The sequence below is a fragment of the Oncorhynchus mykiss genome, chromosome 27 (genome assembly GCF_013265735.2).
Source record: "Oncorhynchus mykiss isolate Arlee chromosome 27, USDA_OmykA_1.1, whole genome shotgun sequence".
Classification (NCBI taxonomy): Eukaryota; Metazoa; Chordata; class Actinopteri; order Salmoniformes; family Salmonidae; genus Oncorhynchus; species Oncorhynchus mykiss.
The window spans coordinates 33,074,792-33,097,707 of NC_048591.1; the positions used below are offsets into that span (position 1 = coordinate 33,074,792).

Below are 22,916 nucleotides of genomic sequence, written 5' to 3' on the forward strand. Positions count from 1 at the left end.
AAACGAGCTCCGACCGGCAAAACATATTTTGAAAGGTCATCCAACTTGGAATTGTAAGTCGGGAACTCGGGCCTCTTTCTAGAGCTACGACCTGAAGATCACTGACGTCATCATGACTCAACCTTGTTTTTTCCCAGTTGTCTGGAAAGCACCATAAATCCAGAGAATGCCATACTCAAATCAAATCCAATTTTATTTGTCACATTTGTATTTTATTTAACCTTTATTGAACATGTGCCAAATACAACCTTACAGTGAAATGCTTACTTACAAGCCCTTAACAAACAATGCTTTGAGAACTTTTAAGAAAAAATGTGTTAAGTAAAAAATAAAATAAAAGTAGCAAGTAATTAAACAGCAGCAGTAAAATAACAATAGCGAGGCTATATACAGGGGGTACCGGTACATTGTCAATGTGCGGGGGCACCGGTTAGTCGAGGTAATTGAGGTAATATGTACATCTAGGTAGAGTTAAAGTGACTATGCATATATTATAAACAGAGAGCAGCAGCAGCGTAAAAGAGGGGTCTGGGTAGCCATTTGATTAGCTGTTCAGGAGTCTTATGGTTTGGGGGTAGAAGCTGTTAAGAAGCCTTTTGGACCTTGACTTGGTGCGTGAACAGGGAGTACAGGAGGGGACTAAGCACGCACCCCTGAATGGCCCCCGTGTTAAGGATCAGCGTGGCGGATGTGTTGTTACCTTCCCTTACCACCTGGGGGCGTCCCGTCAGGAAGTCCAGGATCCAGTTGCAGAGGGAGGTGTTTAGTCCCAGGGTCCTTAGCATAGTGATGAGCTTTGAGGGCACTATGGTGTTTAACGCTGAGCTGTAGTCAACGAATAGCATTCTCACATAGGTGTTCCTTTTGTCCAGGTGGGAAAGGGCAGTGTTGAGTGCAATAGAGATTGCATCATCTGTGGATCTGTTGGGGAGGTATGCAAATTGGAGTGGGTCTAGGGTTTCTGGGATAATGGTGTTGATGTAAGCTATGACCAACCTTTCAAAGCACTTCATGGCTACAGACGTGAGTGCTACGGGTTGGAATGTCATTTAGGCAGGTTACCTTAGTGTTCTTGGGCACAGGGACTATAGTGGTCTGCTTGAAACATGTTGGTATTACAGACTCGGTCAAGGACAGGTTGAAAACGTCAGTGAAGACACTTGCCAGTTGGTCAGTGCATGCTCAGAGTACACGTCCTGGTAATCCGTATGGCCCAGCGGCCTTGTGAATGTTGACCTGTTTAAAGGTCTTACTCACATCAGCTACGGAAAGCGTGATCACACAGTCATCCGGAACAGCTCAGGCTCTCATGCATGCATGCATGCATGTGTTACTAGCTTCGAAGCAAGCACAGAAGTAATTAAGCTCGTCTGGTAGGCTCGTGTCACTGGGCAGCTTGTGGCTTCCCTTTTGTAGTCTATAATAGTTTGCAAGCCCTGCCACATCCGACGAGCGTTGGAGCTGGAGCTGGAGATTTAGTCTTAGTCCTGTGTTAACGCTTTGCCTGTTTGATGGTTCGTCGGAGGGAATAGCGGGATTTCTTATAATATTTCCGGGTTAGAGTCCCACTCCTTGAAAGCGGCAGCTCTACCCTTAACTCAGTGTGGATGTTGCCTGTAATCCATGAGTTCTTGTTGGGGCATGTACAGTATGTACAGTCTCTGTGGGGACGATGTCCTCGATGCACTTATTGATAAAGCCAGTGACTGATGCGGTGTACTACTCAATGCCATTGGAAGAATCACGGAACATATTCCAGTCTGTGTTAGCAAAACTGTCCTGTAGCTTAGCATCTGCTTCATCTGATCAGTTTCTTATTGACCGAGTCACAGGTGCTTCCTACTTTAGTGTTTGCTTGTAGGCAGGAATCTGGAGGATAGAATTATGTTCAGATTTGCCAAATGGGGGGCGAGGGAGAGCTTTGTACTAGTCTCTGTGTGTGGAGTAAAGCTGGTCTAGAGTTTTTTTCCCTCTGGTTGCCCATTTAACATGCTGGTAGAAATGAAGTAAAACGGATTTGAGTTTTCCTGCATTAAAGTCCCTGGCCACTAGGAGCGCTTCCTCTGGATGAGTGTTTCCCTGTTTGCTTATGGCCGTATACAGCTCATTGAGTGCGGTCTTAGTGGCAGCATCAGTTTGTGGTGGTATATAGACAGCTACAAAAAATACAAATGAAAGCTCTAAGCTGTTGTCTACAGCTTATCATGAGATACTCTACCTCAGGCAAGCAAAACTTAAAGATTTCCTTAGATTTTGTGCACCAGCTGTTGTTTACAAATATACATAGACCGCCACCCCTTGTCTTACCAGAGGCCTCTGTTCTATCCTGCCAAAAAAGCTTAAAACCGCCAGCTGTATGTTATTCATGTTATCTTTAAAGCCACGACTTGTCCCGTTGGTAGGATATTCGTGATTGTAGTTTGTCTATTTTAGTATCGATTGATTGTAAGTTGGCTAATAGGACTGATGGTAAAGGTAGATTACCATCTCAGCGTTGGATCCTTGCAAGGCACCCGGACCTTCGTCTTCAATATCTCCGTCTCTTTCTCCTGCGAATGACGCTGATGAGGGCCTTGTTAGGCGTCTAAAGTAAATACTTCCCGCCCGAAAGAAGGAAAAGTATTCTTCCAGTATGGGGTGAGTCATCACTGTCCTGATATCTAGAAGCTCTTTTCAGTGGCAGAAACATTATGTACTAAATAAGTTGCAAATAACGCGAAAAAACATACACAGTAGAACAATTGGTCGTAAAACGGCAGCCAAAATGTCTTCTATGTTGCTGCATAAATTATGTAATCTGCCAGGGAGACCATGTATACTGTAGCTAAGAAAGTAATACTAAGTGCATGTTGTGTAGTAAGCTATTAGTAGCCCATGTGCCTGACCCTAATAATTTCGCCTACTGTTCTGACTTGGTGGTGCACATGTAGCCTATAACCTGTTTTAAGAGAAATGTAATCATTGAATATTGTAAGAGCTTTCATTGTCTGCTTAAATGTCCCATTTATTTATCCTACGGTTCTGACTTGGTATACAGAACACTGTAAGAACGGCCCATGTTCTGAATTCTGTAGCTGTTCATTTCAAAAGTGCTGAACAAATATTTATATTGACTATGTCTGTCCTAACTTGCTCATTAATGTCTTAATCGAAATTACGGATTGTCCTCTTATGCCATAGTTTGTACATCTCAATTGTCAGTAGAAACAACATTTGTTTAAGCAAGTCAGCCATAACAGCTATGTTTTTTTAAAGGCAGTAAATAAGCCTGAATGAACTGTTTCGCTGCCAGAAAAAGCTCCGCTGATAGCCAGGTCTAGCAGTGGTAAGGTGTTGGGACTCTGCTGTTGGGACAGCTTTATGTAGGCCCTAACAGCTTGTGGGCAGGGTTTTTCACCGTTATAGTGCAATTAATGTATTGTTTAGTGATGTGTTGTGTCGTGACTTTGCCGGCATGCATCCCCTCCCCAAAAAAATGGCCCTTGGATGGTCTGTCAGCTGACGCCTGGCTGCTTGAACAGGATCATATGATTAACTGCCTGGGCTGAGTTACTAGTGAGACACACGGCAAGGGAATGGCTGGAATCAGTAGTGTAAAGTACTTAAGTAAAAATACTTTAAAGTACTACTTAAGTAGTTTTTTTGTGGTATCTATACTTTACTTTTTATACTATATATTTTCTTTTGTTGATTTTACCCCCTTTTCTCTCCAATTTTGTGGTATCCAATTGTTACTAGTTACTATCTTGTCTCATCGCTACAACTCCCGCATGGGCTCAGGAGAGATGAAGGCCATGTGTCCTCCGAAACACAACCAAGCTGCACTGCTTCTTAACATAGCAAGCATCCAACCCGGACGCCAGCTGCACCAATGTGTCGGAGGAAACACTGTGCACCTGGAGACCTGGTTAGCAAGCACTGCGCCCGGCCCGCCACAGGAGTCGCTAGTGCGCGAGGATATCCCTACCGGACAAACCCTCCCTAACCCGGATGACGCTAGGCCAATTGTGCGTCGCCCCATGGACCTCCCGGTCGGCTGCGACAGAGCCTGGTGGCGCAGCTAGCACTGCGATGCAGTGCCCTAGACCACTGCGCCACCCGGGAGGCCCTTACTATTTATTTTTTTGACATCTTTTACTTTGACTTCACTACATTCCTGAAGAAAATAATGTACTTTTTATTCCATACATTTTCCCCTGACACCCAAAAGTACTTGTTACATGATGAATGCTTAGCAGGACAGGAACATGGTCCAATTCACACACTTATCAAGGGAACATGTGGTCATCCCTACTGCCTCTGATCTGGCAGACTCACTAAATATAAATGCATCGTTTGTAAATTATGTCTGAGTGTTGGAGTGTAGCCCTGACTATGCATAAATGTAAAAAACAACAAAATGGTGCCATCTGTTTTGCTTAATATAAGGAATTTAAAATTATTTATACTTTTACTTTTAATTTTGATACTTAAGTATATTTTAGCAATTACATTTACTTTTGATACTTAAATATATTTAGAACCAAATACTTTTAGACTTTTACTCAAGTAATATTTTACTGGGTGACTTCTACTTGAGTAAGTTTATATTAAGGTATCAATACTTTTACAGAAGTATGACAATTGGGTACTTGTTCCACCACTGTACTGGATATGTTACAGCTAACCTCTCTGTGCCCCATCTCTTCTTAGAACACACAGGCCAACGAGCTGAAGTGCAATGCTGAGTCTCTCGTTGGTTAGCAACTGACCCACTTTCTTTATAAAGTCATAAGAAAGGCTCTACTAGGAGGGAGAGGGTGTGGAGAGGGTGTTTTTCATCATAGAGGCCGGCCCAATGCTTTTCTTCCTGGGAGAAAAGAGAGGGAGTTAGGGATTGAGAGAAGGGGGAGGGGGGCCTTCAGTTGAACACTATGGCTGGTAATATATGCAGCCTTATTGTGGAGAGTCAATGCACCGTGCATTAATGGGGGGGGGGGGATACCTTCAGCCTTCCGTTTACCCCCTCAGAAAGACTCAGTGTCAACCAGAATCTCATGCAAGCTGCAACAGCGGCGCCCATCCTATTACTTATTTATGTATTTTCATACCAGAGAGGACATCTTGAGACAAGGCCCAAGGACAACGGACTGGAAGACTCAATAACGGTGTGATATTCTAAATAACTTTTCTCTGGTTACAGACTGTGGTTGAAGGATCAGCAGAACTCACATGTGGATTTCCTCTACAGACAGTTGACACAGCATGTCTGACACGTACGCCAATAGTGTCTGAACTCTGGAGATATATCAAACTCACTTATCAAGCAGGAAGTAGAAGGAACAGGATCAAGACAGGTCATGAATTAAGGTGAAAAAATGACTATGCGGCGTACATACGTACAAAAATACATTAGATTATCAAGTTGAAGATGAGGGCTTTCCTCATCTGATACACACCAAGAAATTATAGTAACTAAAGTAATTATAAGTAACAACTGCTTATGAAATGCAATGCTATTCAACGGTATTTATTTAAATAATTTTAGGTTCATATTTCTATGGCTGAAATCCATAGTTACAAGTTAGCACATGTGACTAAAATTGTTTATCTAATACAATATTATATAATACATGTATGTACAACTTTGTTTACTTTATTACTATGGCAATGATCATACACATTATTAGTTAACTTTGGGTGCGTTTGTAAATTCATTTTGGCTACTCCGGTTTCAGAGAACTCTCCTTTGAGTGTGCCAGAGCGCAGAATAACTGATGAATTTACTAACGTGTAACCCCCCATTGAATATGACAGGTGTCAGTAAAGGTTGGAAAAAAAACTGAATTAAATTGTTGCTAGCAGCACAGTTAGAGTCACTAATGCTCTAGATTGATGAAAACAAGGCTCGTGATAGGACAAGTAGTAAAAGTGGTTGAGGTTAGAGACATGAAACTGATAGTCACTGTGGTGAGTATGCACAACAGAGAATGTGCTAGAAGGCTTCAGAGATTCCAGAACACTGTTCAGTTGGAGGTTTGACATTTGGTGAGGGGTATTTAGGAGACTTCACTTATCAATGCCCCATAAACATGGTGGATAAATGCAAAACGGTTCATGGCCTATTTTGTTCTACTTGGAAAATCTCGGTCACCACAAACAATTGTTTATGTGGCCACAAGGTTCAAGACACACATCCTCCTCAAAAAAAAGGAGGACAAAGGCACTCTTCATATAATGAATTAAAATGCCTTAATTTGTATGGCATGTTCAATGGAAACAAAGTTTCAAAACTCAGACGCATTTCGGCTGCATGGCCTTCGTCAGGGAGTACAAAGATATGATAATACAATGTCCTCTTTTGAACAGCTTTTTCCAATCAACCCTGATTTGAAGAGGGAGTGGTTACAGAATTCATTGGACAACACCTAGTAAGCAATACTATACACATAAAAAGTGAAATACTGTAGATATGTTATCAAAAATGCTATAAAAAATGCACATCCTCCTGTTCTCACAACTAACACAACATGTTATTACTATGGCGATGATCATACATATTATTAGCTAACTTTGGGCGTGTTCGTAAATTCATTTTGGCTATGTATTCCGATTTCAGAGCACTCTCCTTTGAGTGTGCCAGAATGCAGAATAACTGATGAATTTACAAACGCACAACACCCATTGAATATGACAGGTGTCAGTAAAGGTTGGCAAAAAAATGTATTCAATTGTTGCTAGCAGCACAGTTACAGTCACTAATGCACTAGATAGCATGAAAACAGCCTAACTAGCTCTGCTATGGGGAGTAAAATGGTCAGAGTGAGGTGTTCTCTCATTTGCGTCTGGAAGTAGCTAGCAAGCTAGCCAACATTAGCCAGTTAGCTTGGGAGCTTGACTGCCATTGTGAGGTCAGAACACTCTGATCAACCCTACTCCTCAGCCAGAGCATCCAGTGTGCACTCTGAACACTCAGAGAGCGAAACACTCTGACAACGCTCTGAATTTACAAATGGCCCAGAGCGCACTCTGACTCACTGGAGGCAATTTAGAAACGCACCCTTTAATTAGGGTTCAACATCAGAATTGTCAAGAAAACATCACAGTGATGGGTACCACTCACAATCCAGTTAATCTAGTCATCAAGACATACTATGTCAGGTAAGCATCCTTATTTCAGTACAGTGTATTGTGACTCTCACCATGTCATTTCTGGTGAGCATGTACTTCAAAGTTAAATTAGGCTTCATTGTGCTAAACATTTTAACAATTTCCTACAGCAAGATAAGCAGAGAGACAGATAGAATAAAATATGTTTTTGGGTATTGATGAAAACAAGGCTCGTGATAAGACAAGTAGCAAAAGTGGTTGAGGTTAGAGACATGAAACTGATAGTCACTGTGGTGAGTATGCACAACAGAGAATGTGCTAGAAGGCTTCAGAGATTCCAGAACACTGTTCAGTTGGAGGTTTGACATTTGGTGAGGGGTATTTAGGAGACTTCACTTATCAATGCCCCATAAACATGGTGGATAAATTCAAAAGGGGTTCATGGCCTATTTTGTTCTATTTGGAAAATCTCGGTCACCACAAACAATTGTTTATGTGGCCACAAGGTTCAAGACACTCATCCTCCTGTTCTCACAACTAACACAACACACACGGGCACATAACACATGTAACACACTGGTTTGCGTTTTGTGTAAAGATACAATTATCAAAAACCTTGCAAGTCTACCGGTACCAACATACCTAAGACCAAAGTCTAATGGAAATAATATGTTTCAGGTGTAATGTCTTCTTCTCCCCACCCTATTCCCCAGGAACTGATGATGTCACAGAGCAGGGGTCATGGTGGGTCAGGGGTTCAGATGAGGGAGCTGTATGTTCTGCTGTGTGTGGTACTGACTCTACCAGGCTGTAGAGGCTTCCTCCCCAACTTCTGGTCCCGTGTGGTAACCCTGTCCTTGGACTCCTACACACACCAATTCATCACTGAGCAGGGTGTCCTCAACGTCACTCTGGAGACACTGAGCATGGCCAACACACACCAGCACACACAGGAGCAGGTGAGGCTGTGGTGTGTCACATTGCAGTACTGTGTTCCATCTTAAGAGCGTTTAACCCAGCTCCAGGTAATGCATGGAAGGCTGTCTATAGACACAAACATATCTATAGACACCATGATGATGATGATGACTGCTGCTGTCACTCCCACTCTTTCTAGGCCATCATTGAAAATAAGAACTTGTTCTTTGACTTGCCTAGTTAAAGGTAATAAAATACAGATTCAATGAAATAGATTTCTCAAAACAGAATTAAAAATATACAGTAGCTGTGAGCAGCAATGAACAGGGTTCACAGGATGACAGAAAGGACACAGTTGAATAACAAAGCAAGTACTATCATATAATAACTATATTCCTTCATGTACAAAATCTGGAGAGAATCTGATGTATGGTTCATTAGGAATACATATGCAAAGAATGAGTTGAAGAGTTGAATTCCAAAACCCTAAATATGTCAAGTCCTGTCGGTAGGTGGCTGGGAAGTCAGGCGCAGTGTATGTAGGTGGCTGGGAAGTCAGGCGCAGTGTATATAGGTGGCTGGGAAGTCAGGCGCAGTGTCTGTAGGTGGCTGGGAAGTCAGGCGCAGTGTATGTAGGTGGCTGGGAAGTCAGGCGCAGTGTATGTAGGTGGCTGGGAAGTCAGGCGCAGTGTATGTAGGTGGCTGGGAAGTCAGGCGCAGTGTATGTAGGTGGCTGGGAAGTCAGGCGCAGTGTATGTAGGTGGCTGGGAAGTCAGGCGCAGTGTATGTAGGTGGCTGGGAAGTCAGGCGCAGTGTATGTAGGTGGCTGGGAAGTCAGGCGCAGTGTCTGTAGGTGGCTGGGAAGTCAGGCGCAGTGTATGTAGGTGGCTGGGAAGTCAGGCGCAGTGTCTGTAGGTGGCTGGGAAGTCAGGCGCAGTGTATGTAGGTGGCTGGGAAGTCAGGCGCAGTGTATGTAGGTGGCTGGGAAGTCAGGCGCAGTGTATGTAGGTGGCTGGGAAGTCAGGCGCAGTGTATGTAGGTGGCTGGGAAGTCAGGCGCAGTGTATGTAGGGGGCTGGGAAGTCAGGCGCAGTGTATGTAGGTGGCTGGGAAGTCAGGCGCAGTGTATGTAGGTGGCTGGGAAGTCAGGCGCAGTGTATGTAGGGGGCTGGGAAGTCAGGCAGTGTATGTAGGGGGCTGGGAAGTCAGGCGCAGTGTATGTAGGTGGCTGGGAAGTCAGGCGCAGTGTATGTAGGTGGCTGGGAAGTCAGGCGCAGTGTCTGTAGGTGGCTGGGAAGTCAGGCGCAGTGTATGTAGGTGGCTGGGAAGTCAGGCACAGTGTCTGTAGGTGGCTGGGAAGTCAGGCGCAGTGTATGTAGGTGGCTGGGAAGTCAGGCGCAGTGTATGTAGGTGGCTGGGAAGTCAGGCGCAGTGTATGTAGGTGGCTGGGAAGTCAGGCGCAGTGTATGTAGGTGAATTCGGTACAAATGGGAGTATTTTAATAACTTAAAACACAAACTCCAAAACCAAAGTCCATAAAAAAATAAATGTGGGTACAAGAACCCGTCGCACACCAAGCCATAAACCATGAACATAACAACAAACAATCTCTGACAAGGACATGAGGGAAAACAGAGGGTTAAATACACAACACTTAATGAATGGGATTGGAACCAGGTGTGTAAAACAAGACAATACCAATGGAAAATGAAACATAGATCAATGATGGCTAGAAGACCGGTGACGTCGACCGCCGAGCACAAGCCCGAACAAGGAGAGGCATCGACTTCGGAAGAAGTCGTGACAATATATACATTTTCAGAAATGTTGGTAAATTAGCTTTTATTGTTTAAAGAAATTATGAAAGAGATTGGTGTGTTTTTCACTATCTAATCATGGCATAGGGTTGTTCAATAGTACCACATTATGAGTCATAATACCCATAAAACCTAGCATTCAAACAGGAAAATTATTCCAATCGTTTTTTCCCACAATTTTCCCCATAGCGGATTTTAGAAACACTTAAAACAAGGTCTGTGTTTCGTGTAGGCTTACCCTGGCGTGATGTTTTGTTAACCATGTAAATCTCTCTCAGACAACATGGCTTTTATCAATACTCAGATTCGAAAATACTAATTAGCATCAAAGTAGATATCATGGAAGACTACAAATCCTTGCAAGCTCCTTTACGCCATCTGGTTTATTTTCAGAGAAACAAATAACAATGTTTTTTTTTTTTAGCAAAATGCTATATATCCACCTCACTCTCAGAGAAATAAGTAGTCCTACTAGGTTTTACACAGTAAAATGTAACAAATAAACGTGCCTATTTTCCTCGAAAGTACTTAATGTCACGATTCCAAAACAATACAATATTACAGATAGCAAATTAATTATCTCACATCTCTGAAAAGATTTGCAATGTTGTGCTACTTGTTGATGAAAGTAATGCTAATGTTGGGTTTTTGAGCTCGTGCCCAATTGACTCCCATTCACTCCTTGAAGGAGAGCGCTCCTCGTCCCAGAATCGCCCAGATTGCACCGCGCGGCCCATTGATGTAGCATGGGCAGCGTACACAATGGCCGTTAATACAATTCAAAGGGAGTTTCCAATCTCCTTTAAAGTATCTCTGGCTCTGCTCAAATAATGAAGAGACATGAGAGAGCTGTTAGCTACTTTTGGTCACTCAAAACTCTGTCAAGGTACATAATAATGTTTTTGAAATAATCACTCCTATCTTAAATTTGACGAGGTGTAAGCACTTCTGAAACCCTGTTATGATGACCTTATTCAAGACAACTGGGAATTCAGAAAAAAACGAGGTCATATCATGAGGTCTGTGATTTTAAGTTCGGAAGGTCGGAGCTCTAGAAAGAGGCCCGACTTCTCCGACTTTGAATTCCGAGTTCAAAACTATTTTTCCCAGTCGGAGCTAGTTCCCAGTTTGAACACACTGAAGTCAGAAGTTAGAGATTTCCGAGTTCTGAGTTCATAGTTGTTTTGAACGCTGCATTAGTCAGATATCACAGGAGGTTGGAAGGCCTTGTGATAATGGCTGGAGTGGAATTAGTGGAATCCATAATGGCGCTGTGAATTCATAATGACGATGACAATGATGATGATGATGATGAATAAACTCAGTTGCTGGATGATGATGATGATGATGTTGACGGTCTCACAGGCAGGTCTGGGTCGGGGGTTCTGGCATGCAGTGAGGGAGGTGGTGCATTCCAATGCAGCCATGGACTTCCTGAGCTCCACACGGTCCGACCCAGTCTACCACTTTGACTCGGAGCGCGTGGAGGAATCTATGGTGATGCTACGGCAGTTCTGGGCCCAAACCCTGCTCTCTGCACGAGCCAAAGAGTACCAGGGGGCGAGACACAGTCTGGGACAGCTGCTACACTCATTGCAGGTACAATAGGCAAAACACACGATACTCTGTAAGATAGCACATCATGTCAAATGTATATATCACTCATCCAATAATAATTGGCGTTGTGGCAATTTGAATATGCAATTAGTCTTTTACATGAGAATGACAGGAGAGGTCCCCAGTGTCTGACCTGCAGGACGCTGACTGCCTGTCTCTGTGAACAGGATTTCTACAGCCATAGTAACTGGGTGGAGATGGGTCAGCACTCAATATACCTCCACCTGCTGCAGCCTGGGCAGCCAGCCTTCCCTGTAGCCACAGGTACAGTTAAAACACATTGTGGGTTAAATTAACGAGATCTGTGTTCATAGTTCTCTTTGTCTATCTGTCCTCCCCAGAGGACACTCCTACCTGTATGGAGTGTCACAGCGCTACCTGCAGAGATAACCTCCTGCCCAGACTGACCCAAAGTCAGCAGTACCCTCTACTGCTCACCACTGGGTACTTCAGCACCTACCCACCAAAACCACAAGGTACGGAGGCCTAGCTATTTTCATTGCTGTGTAGATTGAAGAACTAACATCTGAGCCAGATACAGTATATTGATTCAGTTAATTGTAATCTTTAAAAAAAAAACGTGAAATACTTCAAACGTCTGCAAGCTTCAACATGAGTGTGGTTTCCATTTGAACAAAATCTCTGTCACAATTTTTAATAACTTTATCTTTGATGAAGAATCATTATAAATACTGTGTTTTTCAGGGAAGTGTAGCCACGGGGGTGTACTGGACAGCAGTCGTCACCAGGGGGCCAAGGGGGGCATCAATAAGGACAGCACCTCCCCCCTCTTCTCCCCCCATCACTACCTCCATGTGGAGGCTGCCCGCCTCGCTACCACGGCAACCCTTACTGTGCTCAGAGACCTCCGAGACAGTGTGGGCAACATCAGCTTCCTCAGGTGGGGTCTATGTAGCCTTCATTATGATGTTAATTACATTCTAACTTGATCTATAGACAATCAATTTGTGCTGATATTCTAAACATGGTAAAAATGGTACACAGAACTTATCATATAATGTGTTGTAACTACTCGTGCTACTGTGTTTCCTGTTCTTGGCTGTACTATTCTGAGGGCAGACTGTTTCCTTCTGTTGGCTGTACTATTCTGAGGGCAGACTGTTTCCTTCTGTTGGCTGTACTATCCTGAGGGCAGACTGTTTCCTTCTGTTGGCTGTACTATTCTGAGGGCAGACTGTTTCCTTCTGTTGGCTGTACTATTCTGAGGGCAGACTGTTTCCTTCTGTTGGCTGTACTATTCTGAGGGCAGACTGTTTCCTTCTGTTGGCTGTACTATTCTGAGGGCAGACTGTTTCCTTCTGTTGGCTGTACTATTCTGAGGGCAGACTGTTTCCTTCTGTTGGCTGTACTATTCTGAGGGCAGACTCTTCAGTGTGAAGCAGCCACCAGCGCTGGTGTTTGTCATGGACACCACAGGCAGCATGTTTGAGGAGATCACCGCAGCCCGCCTCCGTGCCCACTCTATCATCCAGGCCCGCGCCAACACTCCCGAACAGCCTGGCACCTTCCTGCTGGTGCCCTTCCACGACCCAGGTGAGGGAGAGGGCATGACCAGGCCAGGGTGTTAGTTGACAGGGTTAGGGTCAGGGCCAAACCATGGAACCCTAAATGTTACCTGTGCCAAAAGTGTGTTACAGGCTAAACTCCTTTCTTCAGTTTTGGGGCACCATTTTACGTGTAATTGTCTACAAGAATATCAAAGCTATGTGACAGGCATTATGTTAATGTTATAGCTGCAATATACAAGTTATTAGTTTAGTTTATTAAGTTCTTCATTAGCTACTGCACGTGGAGAAGCTCCTCTTCCTGGGGTCCACATAAAACTATATTAAATGAAAAAATATATATGTATACAGTGCATTCGGAAAGTATTCAGACCCCTTTACTTTTTCCTCATTGTTAGGTTACAGCCTTATTCTAAAATTGATTAAATCGTTCCCCCCCCCCCCCTCATCAATCTACACACAATACCCCATAATGACAAAGCAAAAACTGTTTTTTATACATTTTTGCAAATGTTTTAAAAATGTTCATAAGTATTAGGACCCTCAGTACCTTGTTGAAGCACCTTTGGCAGCGATTACAGCCTCAAGTCTTCTTGGGTATGACGCTACAAGCTTGGCACACCTGTATTTGAGGAGTTTCTTCCATTCTTCTCTGCAGATCCTCTCAAGCTCTGTCAGGTTGGATAGGGAGCTTTGCTGCACAGCTATTTTCAGGTCTCTCCAGAGATGTTTGATCGGGTTTAAATCTGGACTCTGGCTGGGCCACTCAAGGACATTTAGAGACTTGTCCCAAAGCCACTACTGCGTTATCTTGGCTGTGTGCTTAGGGTCGTTGTCTTGTTAGAAGGTGAACCTTTGCCCCAGTCTGAGATCCTGAGTGCTCTGGAGCAGGTTTTCATCAAGGATCTCTCTGTATTTTGCTCCGTTCATCTTTCCCTTGATCCTGACTAGTCTCCCAATCCCTGCCACTGAATACAGCATGATGCTGCCACCACCATGCTTCACCGTAGGGATGGTGCCAGGTTTCCTCCAGACGTGACACTTGGCATTCAGGCCAAAGAGTTCAATCTTGGTTTCATCAGATCAGAGAATCTTGTTTCTCATGGTCTGAGAGTCGTTCCAAGCGGGCTGTCATGTGCCTCTTAGGAGTGGCTTCTGTCTGGCCACTACCATAAAGGCCTGATCGGTGGAGTGCTGCAGAGATGGTTGTCCTTCTGGAAGGTTCACCCATCTCTAGAGAAAAACTCTAGAGTTCTGTCAGAATGACAACCGGGTTCTTGGTCACCTCCCTGACCAAGGCCCTTCTCCCCCGATTGCTCAGTTTGGCCAGGCGGCAAGCTCTAAATAGAGTCTTGGTGGTTCCAAACGTCTTCCATTTAAGAAAGGAGGTCACTGAGTTCTTGGGGACCTTCAATGCCCCAGATCTGTGCCTCAACACAATCCTGTCTCTGAGCTCTACGGAGAATTCCTTCGACCTCATGGCTTGGTTTTTGCTCTGACATGCACTGTCAACTGTGGGACCTTATATAGACAGGTGTGTGCCTTTCCAAATCATGTCCAATCAATTGAATTTACCACAGGTGGACTCCAATCAAGTTGTAGAAACATCTCAAGGATGATCAATGGAAACAGGATGTACGTGAGCTCAATTTCAAGTCTCATAGCAAAGGGTCTGAATACTTATGTAAATAAGGTATATCTGTTTTTTATTTTTTATAAATTTGCACAAAAAAACTAAAACCTGTGTTCGCTTTATCATTATGGGGTATTGTGTGTAGATTGATGAGGAAAAATAATTTAATCAATTTTAGAATAAAGCTGTATTTTTTTTCTTTTTAAAGTTAAGGGGTCTGAATACTTTCCAAATGCACTGTATATATAATTATATTGCGGTGCTTCCAGTGTAACTCACGCAGTGTGTACGGTGCTGAAGTGAATACATTTCCCTGTGTTCTCTGTGCTCCAGGGGTGGGGCCGGTGTATGAGACAGAGAAACCGGAGGAGTTCATGAGCTATATGGAGAACCTGATGGCTCTGGGTGGAGGAGATGAACCTGAGATGTGTCTTTCTGCCATACAGGTAACACAGAGAGTAGCTACAGCTGATTTGACATCAAATTATTATCTTTTAATAACAGCATAGGATAACATACAGTAAACAGAACATCAATTGTACATAGCAACAGCCAAATCATCATTTTCAGAGGATTTCATATTTTAGCAGTTTTTTACCCTCTCTTTGTTGATAGTTTTATGTACATTCATGTACCTGTGTGTTACAGCTGGCCCTCACTCATAGCCCACCCCTGTCAGAGATATTTGTATTCACTGATGCCTCCCCTAAAGATGCTCACCTGTACAATGCTGTGAGGGCTCTTATACTAGAGAAACAATGCAAGGTAACACTTTTTGTTTTTGTGATCAAAATGATAAATGATAACAAAGGATCCCAGATAAACAATCCAATCCCTTCTGGCTCCACCAGATGACCTTCCTCCTGACTGAAGACCCCAGTCACAAGATGAAGGGCAGCAGGAGGAAGAGGAGGAGGAGGAGGGAGACTCTGTCCCCTGACCGTTTCGCTCTCTACTCCTCCCTGTCCTCTGTTTCCGGGGGACTGACTGTCTTCACCACTAACTCAGACATCCACCGTGTCTCTGCCATAGTTGAGGACAACACAGCTGCAGATAAGGTACTGCAACAAGGCAAAATGCTCACTGTGGTAGAGTACAATCATTATCTACAGAGGTACACCTGCTCATACTGATCCCCTATTTGCCTGAAATTAAAAGGTGATATGATACAATGCTAAATAAAATAGTTTCTTAGAATGGTACTTCTCTGCTTATTCTTTTCAGGCAGGAGACGTGTCATTGGTATTATCCCTAGGCAGATGAGTTGCCTCCCACATGTTGCCCTAGGTCTGGGATTTGGTAGACTACAATACGTCATTTGGGAAACACTGCCCTCAGGCCAAAGCCTTCTGTCTCCCTCTGTAGGTGACTCTGCTACATGCAGAGAGTGATAGTGACTCCAACTTATCCCACTCCTTCAGTGTGGACAATTCAGTGAAGTGCGTGACCCTTCATCTCACTGGAGACCTCAGACAATGTGTCCTCAGCAGCCCAACTGGTACGACTACACATTTCACACACTGACATGTAGATACACACATGGACGACAGCCTTTTCTGTATGACATCTTCCTTCTCTCATTGTCTCCCTCCACCCCTCCCAGATCGTACTCAGTCTCTGTTGAATCAGCAGGGTCCCCTGGCAGAGTGTGAGCAGTTTCAGGGTCTGTACAGGATCAGCCTACTGTCCCCTATAGAGCCAGGCCAGTGGCACCTCAACACCATTGCTGATGGTCACGTCACCTTTAATGCCATAGGTACCCCGTCTATCACTATACTACACACAGTACCTGTTCCCACAGAGTAATCATGAGCAAAATTCGAGTAGGCCGACTGATAACAGAGTAATACCTGTCTCCAAAGCTGACAGCAACGTGGACTTCCTGTATTACTTTGCTGTGGAGGCCAATGGAACGCATCCAGGCCTGGCTAAAGTGGAGGGGAGTCCAATCGCAGGTGAGGGGGGTGTGGTCTTTGGCTAGAATACAGTATATATTTATTTATCCTTCATTTGTCTAGCCTATATGCTTCATGACTAAAAAATCATGATCACATCTATTCATCCATTTGCTGTTTCATGTCCGTTCAGGTGTCCCAACCTTTCTAGTGCTGGCTGTCACAGGTCTATCGCCCAATGAGAAGGCCTCTTTCAGTCACGTGACCCTGCTGGGAGCCAATGGGGAGAGCCTCCAGAAAGTGTGGCTAAACTCGTCCTCTTCATCTGCGTCCTCTGGAGAGGAGCTGGTTGGCTGGATGGCCTCTGTTCCCAGGGTGCCGTTCTGTGTCCGTCTATCCGGCAGAGACGGGGGAGGGAACCGCCTGGAACGCGTCTCCACGGAGATGATCCAGCACACACACATTAAGATACAGGTATAACAACAACAGCAACAAACAGCCAACTGATACTGTACAGCCCAACATCTGGACATCATGGACAATAAGGCCGAGCACAATGCTGCATTGTGCATAACAGAACACACCCCAAAAATCTGTTGTCAAGCAGAACATTACAAATAACAAGACAGTCTAGCACAACACTGCCATGAACACAATAGAAGAAAGAGTAAGACATTATGCACCTTCTCCCTCCCTCCCTCCCTCAGGTCCTGTCTATCCCACGTCTGGTTCCTGGCCACAGTACGACAGTATTTTTTGATGTTCAGAACCACGGCCCCGCCCGAAACCTCACCCTGACCGCTGACGATGACCGGGGATATCTCTCTCAGAGAGGACCACACAGGTAGACAGGGCAAAACGGACCAACAATGTCAAACTGTCACAAAATGGCAAATTATTATAATAATGAATCATTTATTACACTTTTATAGCACTTTGCATTACAGACAGAATCGCAAAGCTCTTGTTAAGCAAAAAAAAAAAAAACAATTCATTAAAAAAGATATACTGTATAGCAGATAGTAATCACTGCTCCCTACTCTATGTTATTTCTCATTCTAAAATGTTTTTCTCTCAGCCTCTCTGTGGGGGAGAGAGGGTCAGTGAGGGGGGAGGTGGAGCTCCAAACTCCTAAGGGGGCTGAGGCAGGAGGGGCTGTCACTATGACTCTGACAGTGCGAGTGCTGGACTCCCTGGACTCCAACTACGCAGTGTTGCACCTGACTGTGGTTCCTCCGGTGAGACCCATACACTGAGACAACCGAGCTTCTACTATGAGTACAATACATACATACTGTAGAAACAAGGCCTTTGAATCTCATCTTTGGAGATCAGAAGCTCACTGGAATCAAGCATTCAAAATACATAGGGAAATGTCTATTTAATATACACATACTAATCACCTTGCCCACCCCTCTTTATGTCATAATTTCCTGTGTAGTATCCCTGATATCACATCCTGTCCCCTTCTCCCCCAGGATCCTGACATGTCTCCCCCATCATGTTCCATCATGCGAGTAGAACACACCTGCCCAGGCCCGATTCAGTGCACAGGAGTCAGATGGACTGTCTCTCTGGCTGTGACAGACAGGGGGTGCTCTGGCCTGGCTTCCCTCCAGCTTTCCCAGGGTCAGGGCATTCTCACCCTGCTCCACAGCCCCACAGACCCCCTAGGGGACAGCCTGGAGGAGAACCAGCCCACCCCCAAGCACAAACCCCAGAACCAGAGAGACAGTGAGAGGACAAGCCCAGCACATGGGGAGAATGGCTATGCTGAACTGGATCCCAGGCTGGTACAAGGTAACCCTCCTCTGAACGTGGCCCAGTGGACAGGTGGATTGCCCAAGCCTCTGTGGGTGAGGTACACCTCCCCCTGCTGCTCCCCCCAGGCGGAGCTCCTGGTGTGGGACGTGGCCGGAAATATGAGGCGCTGCCATCTGACCGCCAGCCAGCAGAGGGGTATACGGGAGAGGAGTGGAGTGTCAGACAGTGCTGGAGAGATGCCGCTGCAAAGTTGCTTCCTGTTGTTTTCATTGTTGAGTTTGATTTGGACTGTTCCACTGTTGGTTGGTGTGGGATCATTTCTCTATGTCAAATAACCGTAAAGATGTTCTGTAACCAAAAGGCTTCTGTTTTTATGGGCCACTAGAAGCACACTTTAGACTTCAGTTCCTCACTTGAACCTTTCACTAGAAAGCAGACAATGATGAATTAAGTTGTTTTTTTAAATAGTACTTTATTGACATTGTGTCATACAAACCCTTATCCTTGTTGTCATTTGTTTTTGTTAATATATTTTTTTATTACCTCTTTTTCTTCCCAATTGGTAGTTACAGTCTTGTCCCATCGCTGACTCCCGAACAGACTGTTTACACCACTACAAGGTGTTAGAGACAAATAAATGCTGTGTCCTTTTTACCTTTTATTTAACAAGGCACATCAGTTAAGAAAACATTCTTATTTACAATGACGGCCTACCCTGGCCAAACACTAACCCAGACGAAACTGGGCCAATTGTGCCCTGCCCTATGGTACTCCCAATCACGGCCGGTTGTGACACAGCCTGAAATCAAACCAGGGTCTGTAGTGACACATGTAACACTGAGATGCAGTGCCTTAGACCGCTGCACCAGACTTTAATTACCCGTGTATGTAGTTCACCCAGTCTGAACCATTCACGGTGGTGTTCAAATCAAATCACCTGTGTGCACCTACATTGTAAACTTTCATTCAAAGGCTAGGATGTAGCAACCTCATGATGGGTATAGGGAAACGTCTAGTATCATGTAGTAGTTTAAACCTATCCATGTTACATTGAACTGGGTGAATGGAATATGAATGACAGTCATCCAATATGCTGTAATAAAAATAAGGCCATGCTCATGAAAAAGAAGTCCACCCTCATCTTAAACGGCACCGACTGCCACTGGTCAACATGTTGTTGTTTTTTAACTTGCACTCACGCACACACGCATGGGCACACACCACACACCACACACCACACACATAAATCATTACCATGTATAGTCACGTCATATTTAGATTACATTGATTAGACTAAATAGTTTTTGGTACATTTTAGTTGTCACTGTATTCGACTAAGCATACTGTAGGTGATTGGATGATGTTGAAATGGTGCTGGAATAGTGGAGGCAGCGGCTGTTTTCTTTGCCACTTGCTGTAACAGGTTGTAAGTGATAGTTGTTTAGTAGTCCCAACATTTCGGAAACATGAACTTGCTTGACCATGTTGTTGGTCATGTGTTTGTTACATGCAATATGTTTTGTGGACTTCACTGGACAGATGTTGCTCTCCGGTTTTGTAATGAAAGAAATGTGTGGTTCAATTTATTCTGCCACTGTGTCTTCGTATTGTCTCGGCCTTAGGCCTATATATCACAGTGGCAAGGCATATCAAATCAAATCAAAATCAAATCAAATTTATTTATATAGCCCTTCGTACATCAGCTGATATCTCAAAGTGCTGTACAGAAACCCAGCCTAAAACCCCAAACAGCAAGCAATGCTGGTGTAGAAGCACGAACAGGTTATAGAGCAAACAATGCCATCATCACAACACATAGATTGTTCTGTGTCTTTTTTTCCTGGCTTGGCTTCCCTGGCGATTTTACCCAGGCACAGCTACTGTTTAACTGTCACACAAAACTTCTCCAGCCCTGGAACAGATCGATGAATCCTCCTCCATGGAGCTACTTCCTGATGCTAACCACTCCTTCAATCATATGCTGAAACGTTGATTTGTGGTTTTAAGTGTATCTTGCAGCTAATGTAACAGTAAAATAACAATTAACAGGATTTGTTTTTACAACATCAACCAAAGCAGAAAGTCTACCATTTGTAAATGACTAGGTTTTTATAGAGCACAAATTCATACAGATATTTCTTTGGTGTTCGGAAATGTATACAGATCAACTACTTCGTTAACTGAAATACAGTGCCTTGCGATAGTATTCGGCCCCCTTGAACTTTGCGACCTTTTGCCTCATTTCAGGCTTCAAACATAAAGATATAAAACTGTATTTTTTTGTGAAGAATCAACAACAAGTGGGACACAATCATGAAGTGGAACGACATTTATTGGATATTTCAAACTTTTTTAACAAACCAAAAACTGAAAAATTGGGCGTGCAAAATTATTCAGCCCCTTTACTTTCAGTGCAGCAAACTCTCTCCAGAAGTTCAGTGAGGATCTCTGAATGATCCAATGTTGACCTAAATGACTAATGATGATAAATACAATCCACCTGTGTGTAATCAAGTCTCCGTATAAATGCACCTGCACTGTGATAGTCTCAGAGGTCTGTTAAAAGCGCAGAGAGCATCATGAAGAACAAGGAACACACCAGGCAGGTCCGAGATACTGTTGTGAAGAAGTTTAAAGCCGGATTTGGATACAAAAAGATTTCCCAAGCTTTAAACATCCCAAGGAGCACTGTGCAAGCGATAATATTGAAATGGAAGGAGTATCAGACCACTGCAAATCTACCAAGACCTGGCCGTCCCTCTAAACTTTCAGCTCATACAAGGAGAAGACTGATCAGAGATGCAGCCAAGAGGCCCATGATCACTCTGGATGAACTGCAGAGATCTACAGCTGAGGTGGGAGACTCTGTCCATAGGACAACAATCAGTCGTATATTGCACAAATCTGGCCTTTATGGAAGAGTGGCAAGAAGAAAGCCATTTCTTAAAGATATCCATAAAAAGTGTTGTTTAAAGTTTGCCACAAGCCACCTGGGAGACACACCAAACATGTGGAAGAAGGTGCTCTGGTCAGATGAAACCAAAATTGAACTTTTTGGCAACAATGCAAAACGTTATGTTTGGCGTAAAAGCAACACAGCTGAACACACCATCCCCACTGTCAAACATGGTGGTGGCAGCATCATGGTTTGGGCCTGCTTTTCTTCAGCAGGGACAGGGAAGATGGTTAAAATTGATGGGAAGATGGATGGAGCCAAATACAGGACCATTCTGGAAGAAAACCTGATGGAGTCTGCAAAAGACCTGAGACTGGGACGGAGATTTGTCTTCCAACAAGACAATGATCCAAAACATAAAGCAAAATCTACAATGGAATGGTTCAAAAATAAACATATCCAGGTGTTAGAATGGCCAAGTCAAAGTCCAGACCTGGATCCAATAGAGAATCTGTGGAAAGAACTGAAAACTGCTGTTCACAAATGCTCTCCATCCAACCTCACTGAGCTCGAGCTGTTTTGCAAGGAGGAATGGGAAAAAATGTCAGTCTCTCGATGTGCAAAACTGATAGAGACATACCCCAAGCGACTTACAGCTGTAATCGCAGCAAAAGGTGGCGCTACAAAGTATTAACTTAAGGGGGCTGAATAATTTTGCACGCCCAATTTTTCAGTTTTTGATTTGTTAAAAAAGTTTGAAATATCCAATAAATGTCGTTCCACTTCATGATTTTGTCCCACTTGTTGTTTATTCTTCACAAAAAAATACAGTTTTATATCTTTATGTTTGAAGCCTGAAATGTGGCAAAAGGTCGCAAAGTTCAAGGGGGCCGAATACTTTCGCAAGGCACTGTACAAAGCCCTTATCGCTCAGAATATGAGCTAGCACTTGGAAGACCAGAAATCAACACTGTTAGATAATACTTGGCAAGTGCAGTATAAAACGGTAAATGATATGCACCTCATCTCTCTCCACTTCTGAAAATGACTTTTTAAGTAATCATTGGTCACCCTCTTCCTCTTGATTTTGAGCTGAAATAACATGTGGCTTGTTTACTTTACTCTGACCAAACATAACACCTAGTGTAGCAAGAGGTTATACGATGGACTCTTACCTACTACTCTCCTCCATACTAAGTTAGAATGATCCACAATGGCAATGAAAGGCCCAATCACACCCCTCTTGAACAGGACAGCGAGTATTAAGATGAATTTAACAGATAGCATTTTTTATTTGACCTTTTCTCGGTAACTAGTCCAACGCTCTAAACACTAGGCTACCTGCCACCCAAATGATGCCTTTCACTATGTACATGTTGGCCAGGTTCTTCTTTGGAACTGGATAGAAAGTTCACACGTGTGAACATACTACATGCTGTCAGTGGAGACTGCTGAGGGAAGGACAGCTCATAATAATGGTCAGAATGTTTTTTCTTGTGTTTGATACCATTCCATTCACTCCATTATACTCCATTCCAGCCATTATTATGAATCATTCTCCCCTCTGTGGCTTCCACCGCATGCTGTAGTATATCTCCAGCAAATTCAATTGTAAATGATATTGGGAAATGTACCTGTGCCTTACCGTCCATTCCTTACTCAACAAATGCAACTTAGTCACTTGGGCTCCTGAGTGAAGCAGCGGTCTAAGGCACTGCATCTCAGTGCTAGATGTTTCAAATCTGACGGCTTGTATAGCCAT

At 43.8% G+C, this 22,916-nt stretch overlaps 1 protein-coding gene across 3 annotated transcripts; it reads left to right on the forward strand.

The window, feature by feature from the left end:
• The first annotated feature begins 5,002 nt into the window (after window positions 1-5,002).
• vwa7 (von Willebrand factor A domain containing 7) lies at window positions 5,003-19,032 on the forward strand. Of its 3 annotated transcripts, XM_036965490.1 has the most exons (18): window positions 5,010-5,147; window positions 5,231-5,349; window positions 7,803-8,048; window positions 11,189-11,422; window positions 11,608-11,704; window positions 11,755-11,916; window positions 12,146-12,341; window positions 12,825-12,994; window positions 14,933-15,045; window positions 15,248-15,364; window positions 15,451-15,657; window positions 15,965-16,097; window positions 16,203-16,355; window positions 16,462-16,554; window positions 16,688-16,968; window positions 17,202-17,338; window positions 17,573-17,732; window positions 17,973-19,032. In XM_036965490.1, the coding sequence occupies exons 3-18, from the start codon at window positions 7,809-7,811 to the stop codon at window positions 18,591-18,593; spliced, it is 3,114 nt and encodes a 1,037-aa protein (XP_036821385.1). In that variant the 5' UTR covers window positions 5,010-5,147; window positions 5,231-5,349; window positions 7,803-7,808; the 3' UTR covers window positions 18,594-19,032. The 3 variants fall into 3 exon arrangements, with proteins under 3 accessions (XP_036821384.1, XP_021444100.2, XP_036821385.1); XM_036965489.1 differs by lacking the exon at window positions 5,231-5,349 and having other exon boundaries at window positions 5,003-5,147; XM_021588425.2 differs by lacking the exon at window positions 5,231-5,349 and having other exon boundaries at window positions 5,003-5,147; window positions 11,782-11,916.
• Window positions 19,033-22,916: the final 3,884 nt, after the last annotated feature.

Bases quoted from the DNA above. Each gene is read 5' to 3' on its own strand.
- vwa7 (XM_036965489.1), top strand. From the start codon at position 5,037: ATGCAAGCTGCAACAGCGGCGCCCATCCTATTACTTATTTATGTATTT. The intron at 11,423-11,607 runs GTACAATAGGCA...CTCTGTGAACAG, and splicing joins AGCTGCTACACTCATTGCAG to GATTTCTACAGCCATAGTAA. The intron at 11,705-11,754 runs GTACAGTTAAAA...CTGTGTTCATAG, and splicing joins AGCCTTCCCTGTAGCCACAG to TTCTCTTTGTCTATCTGTCC.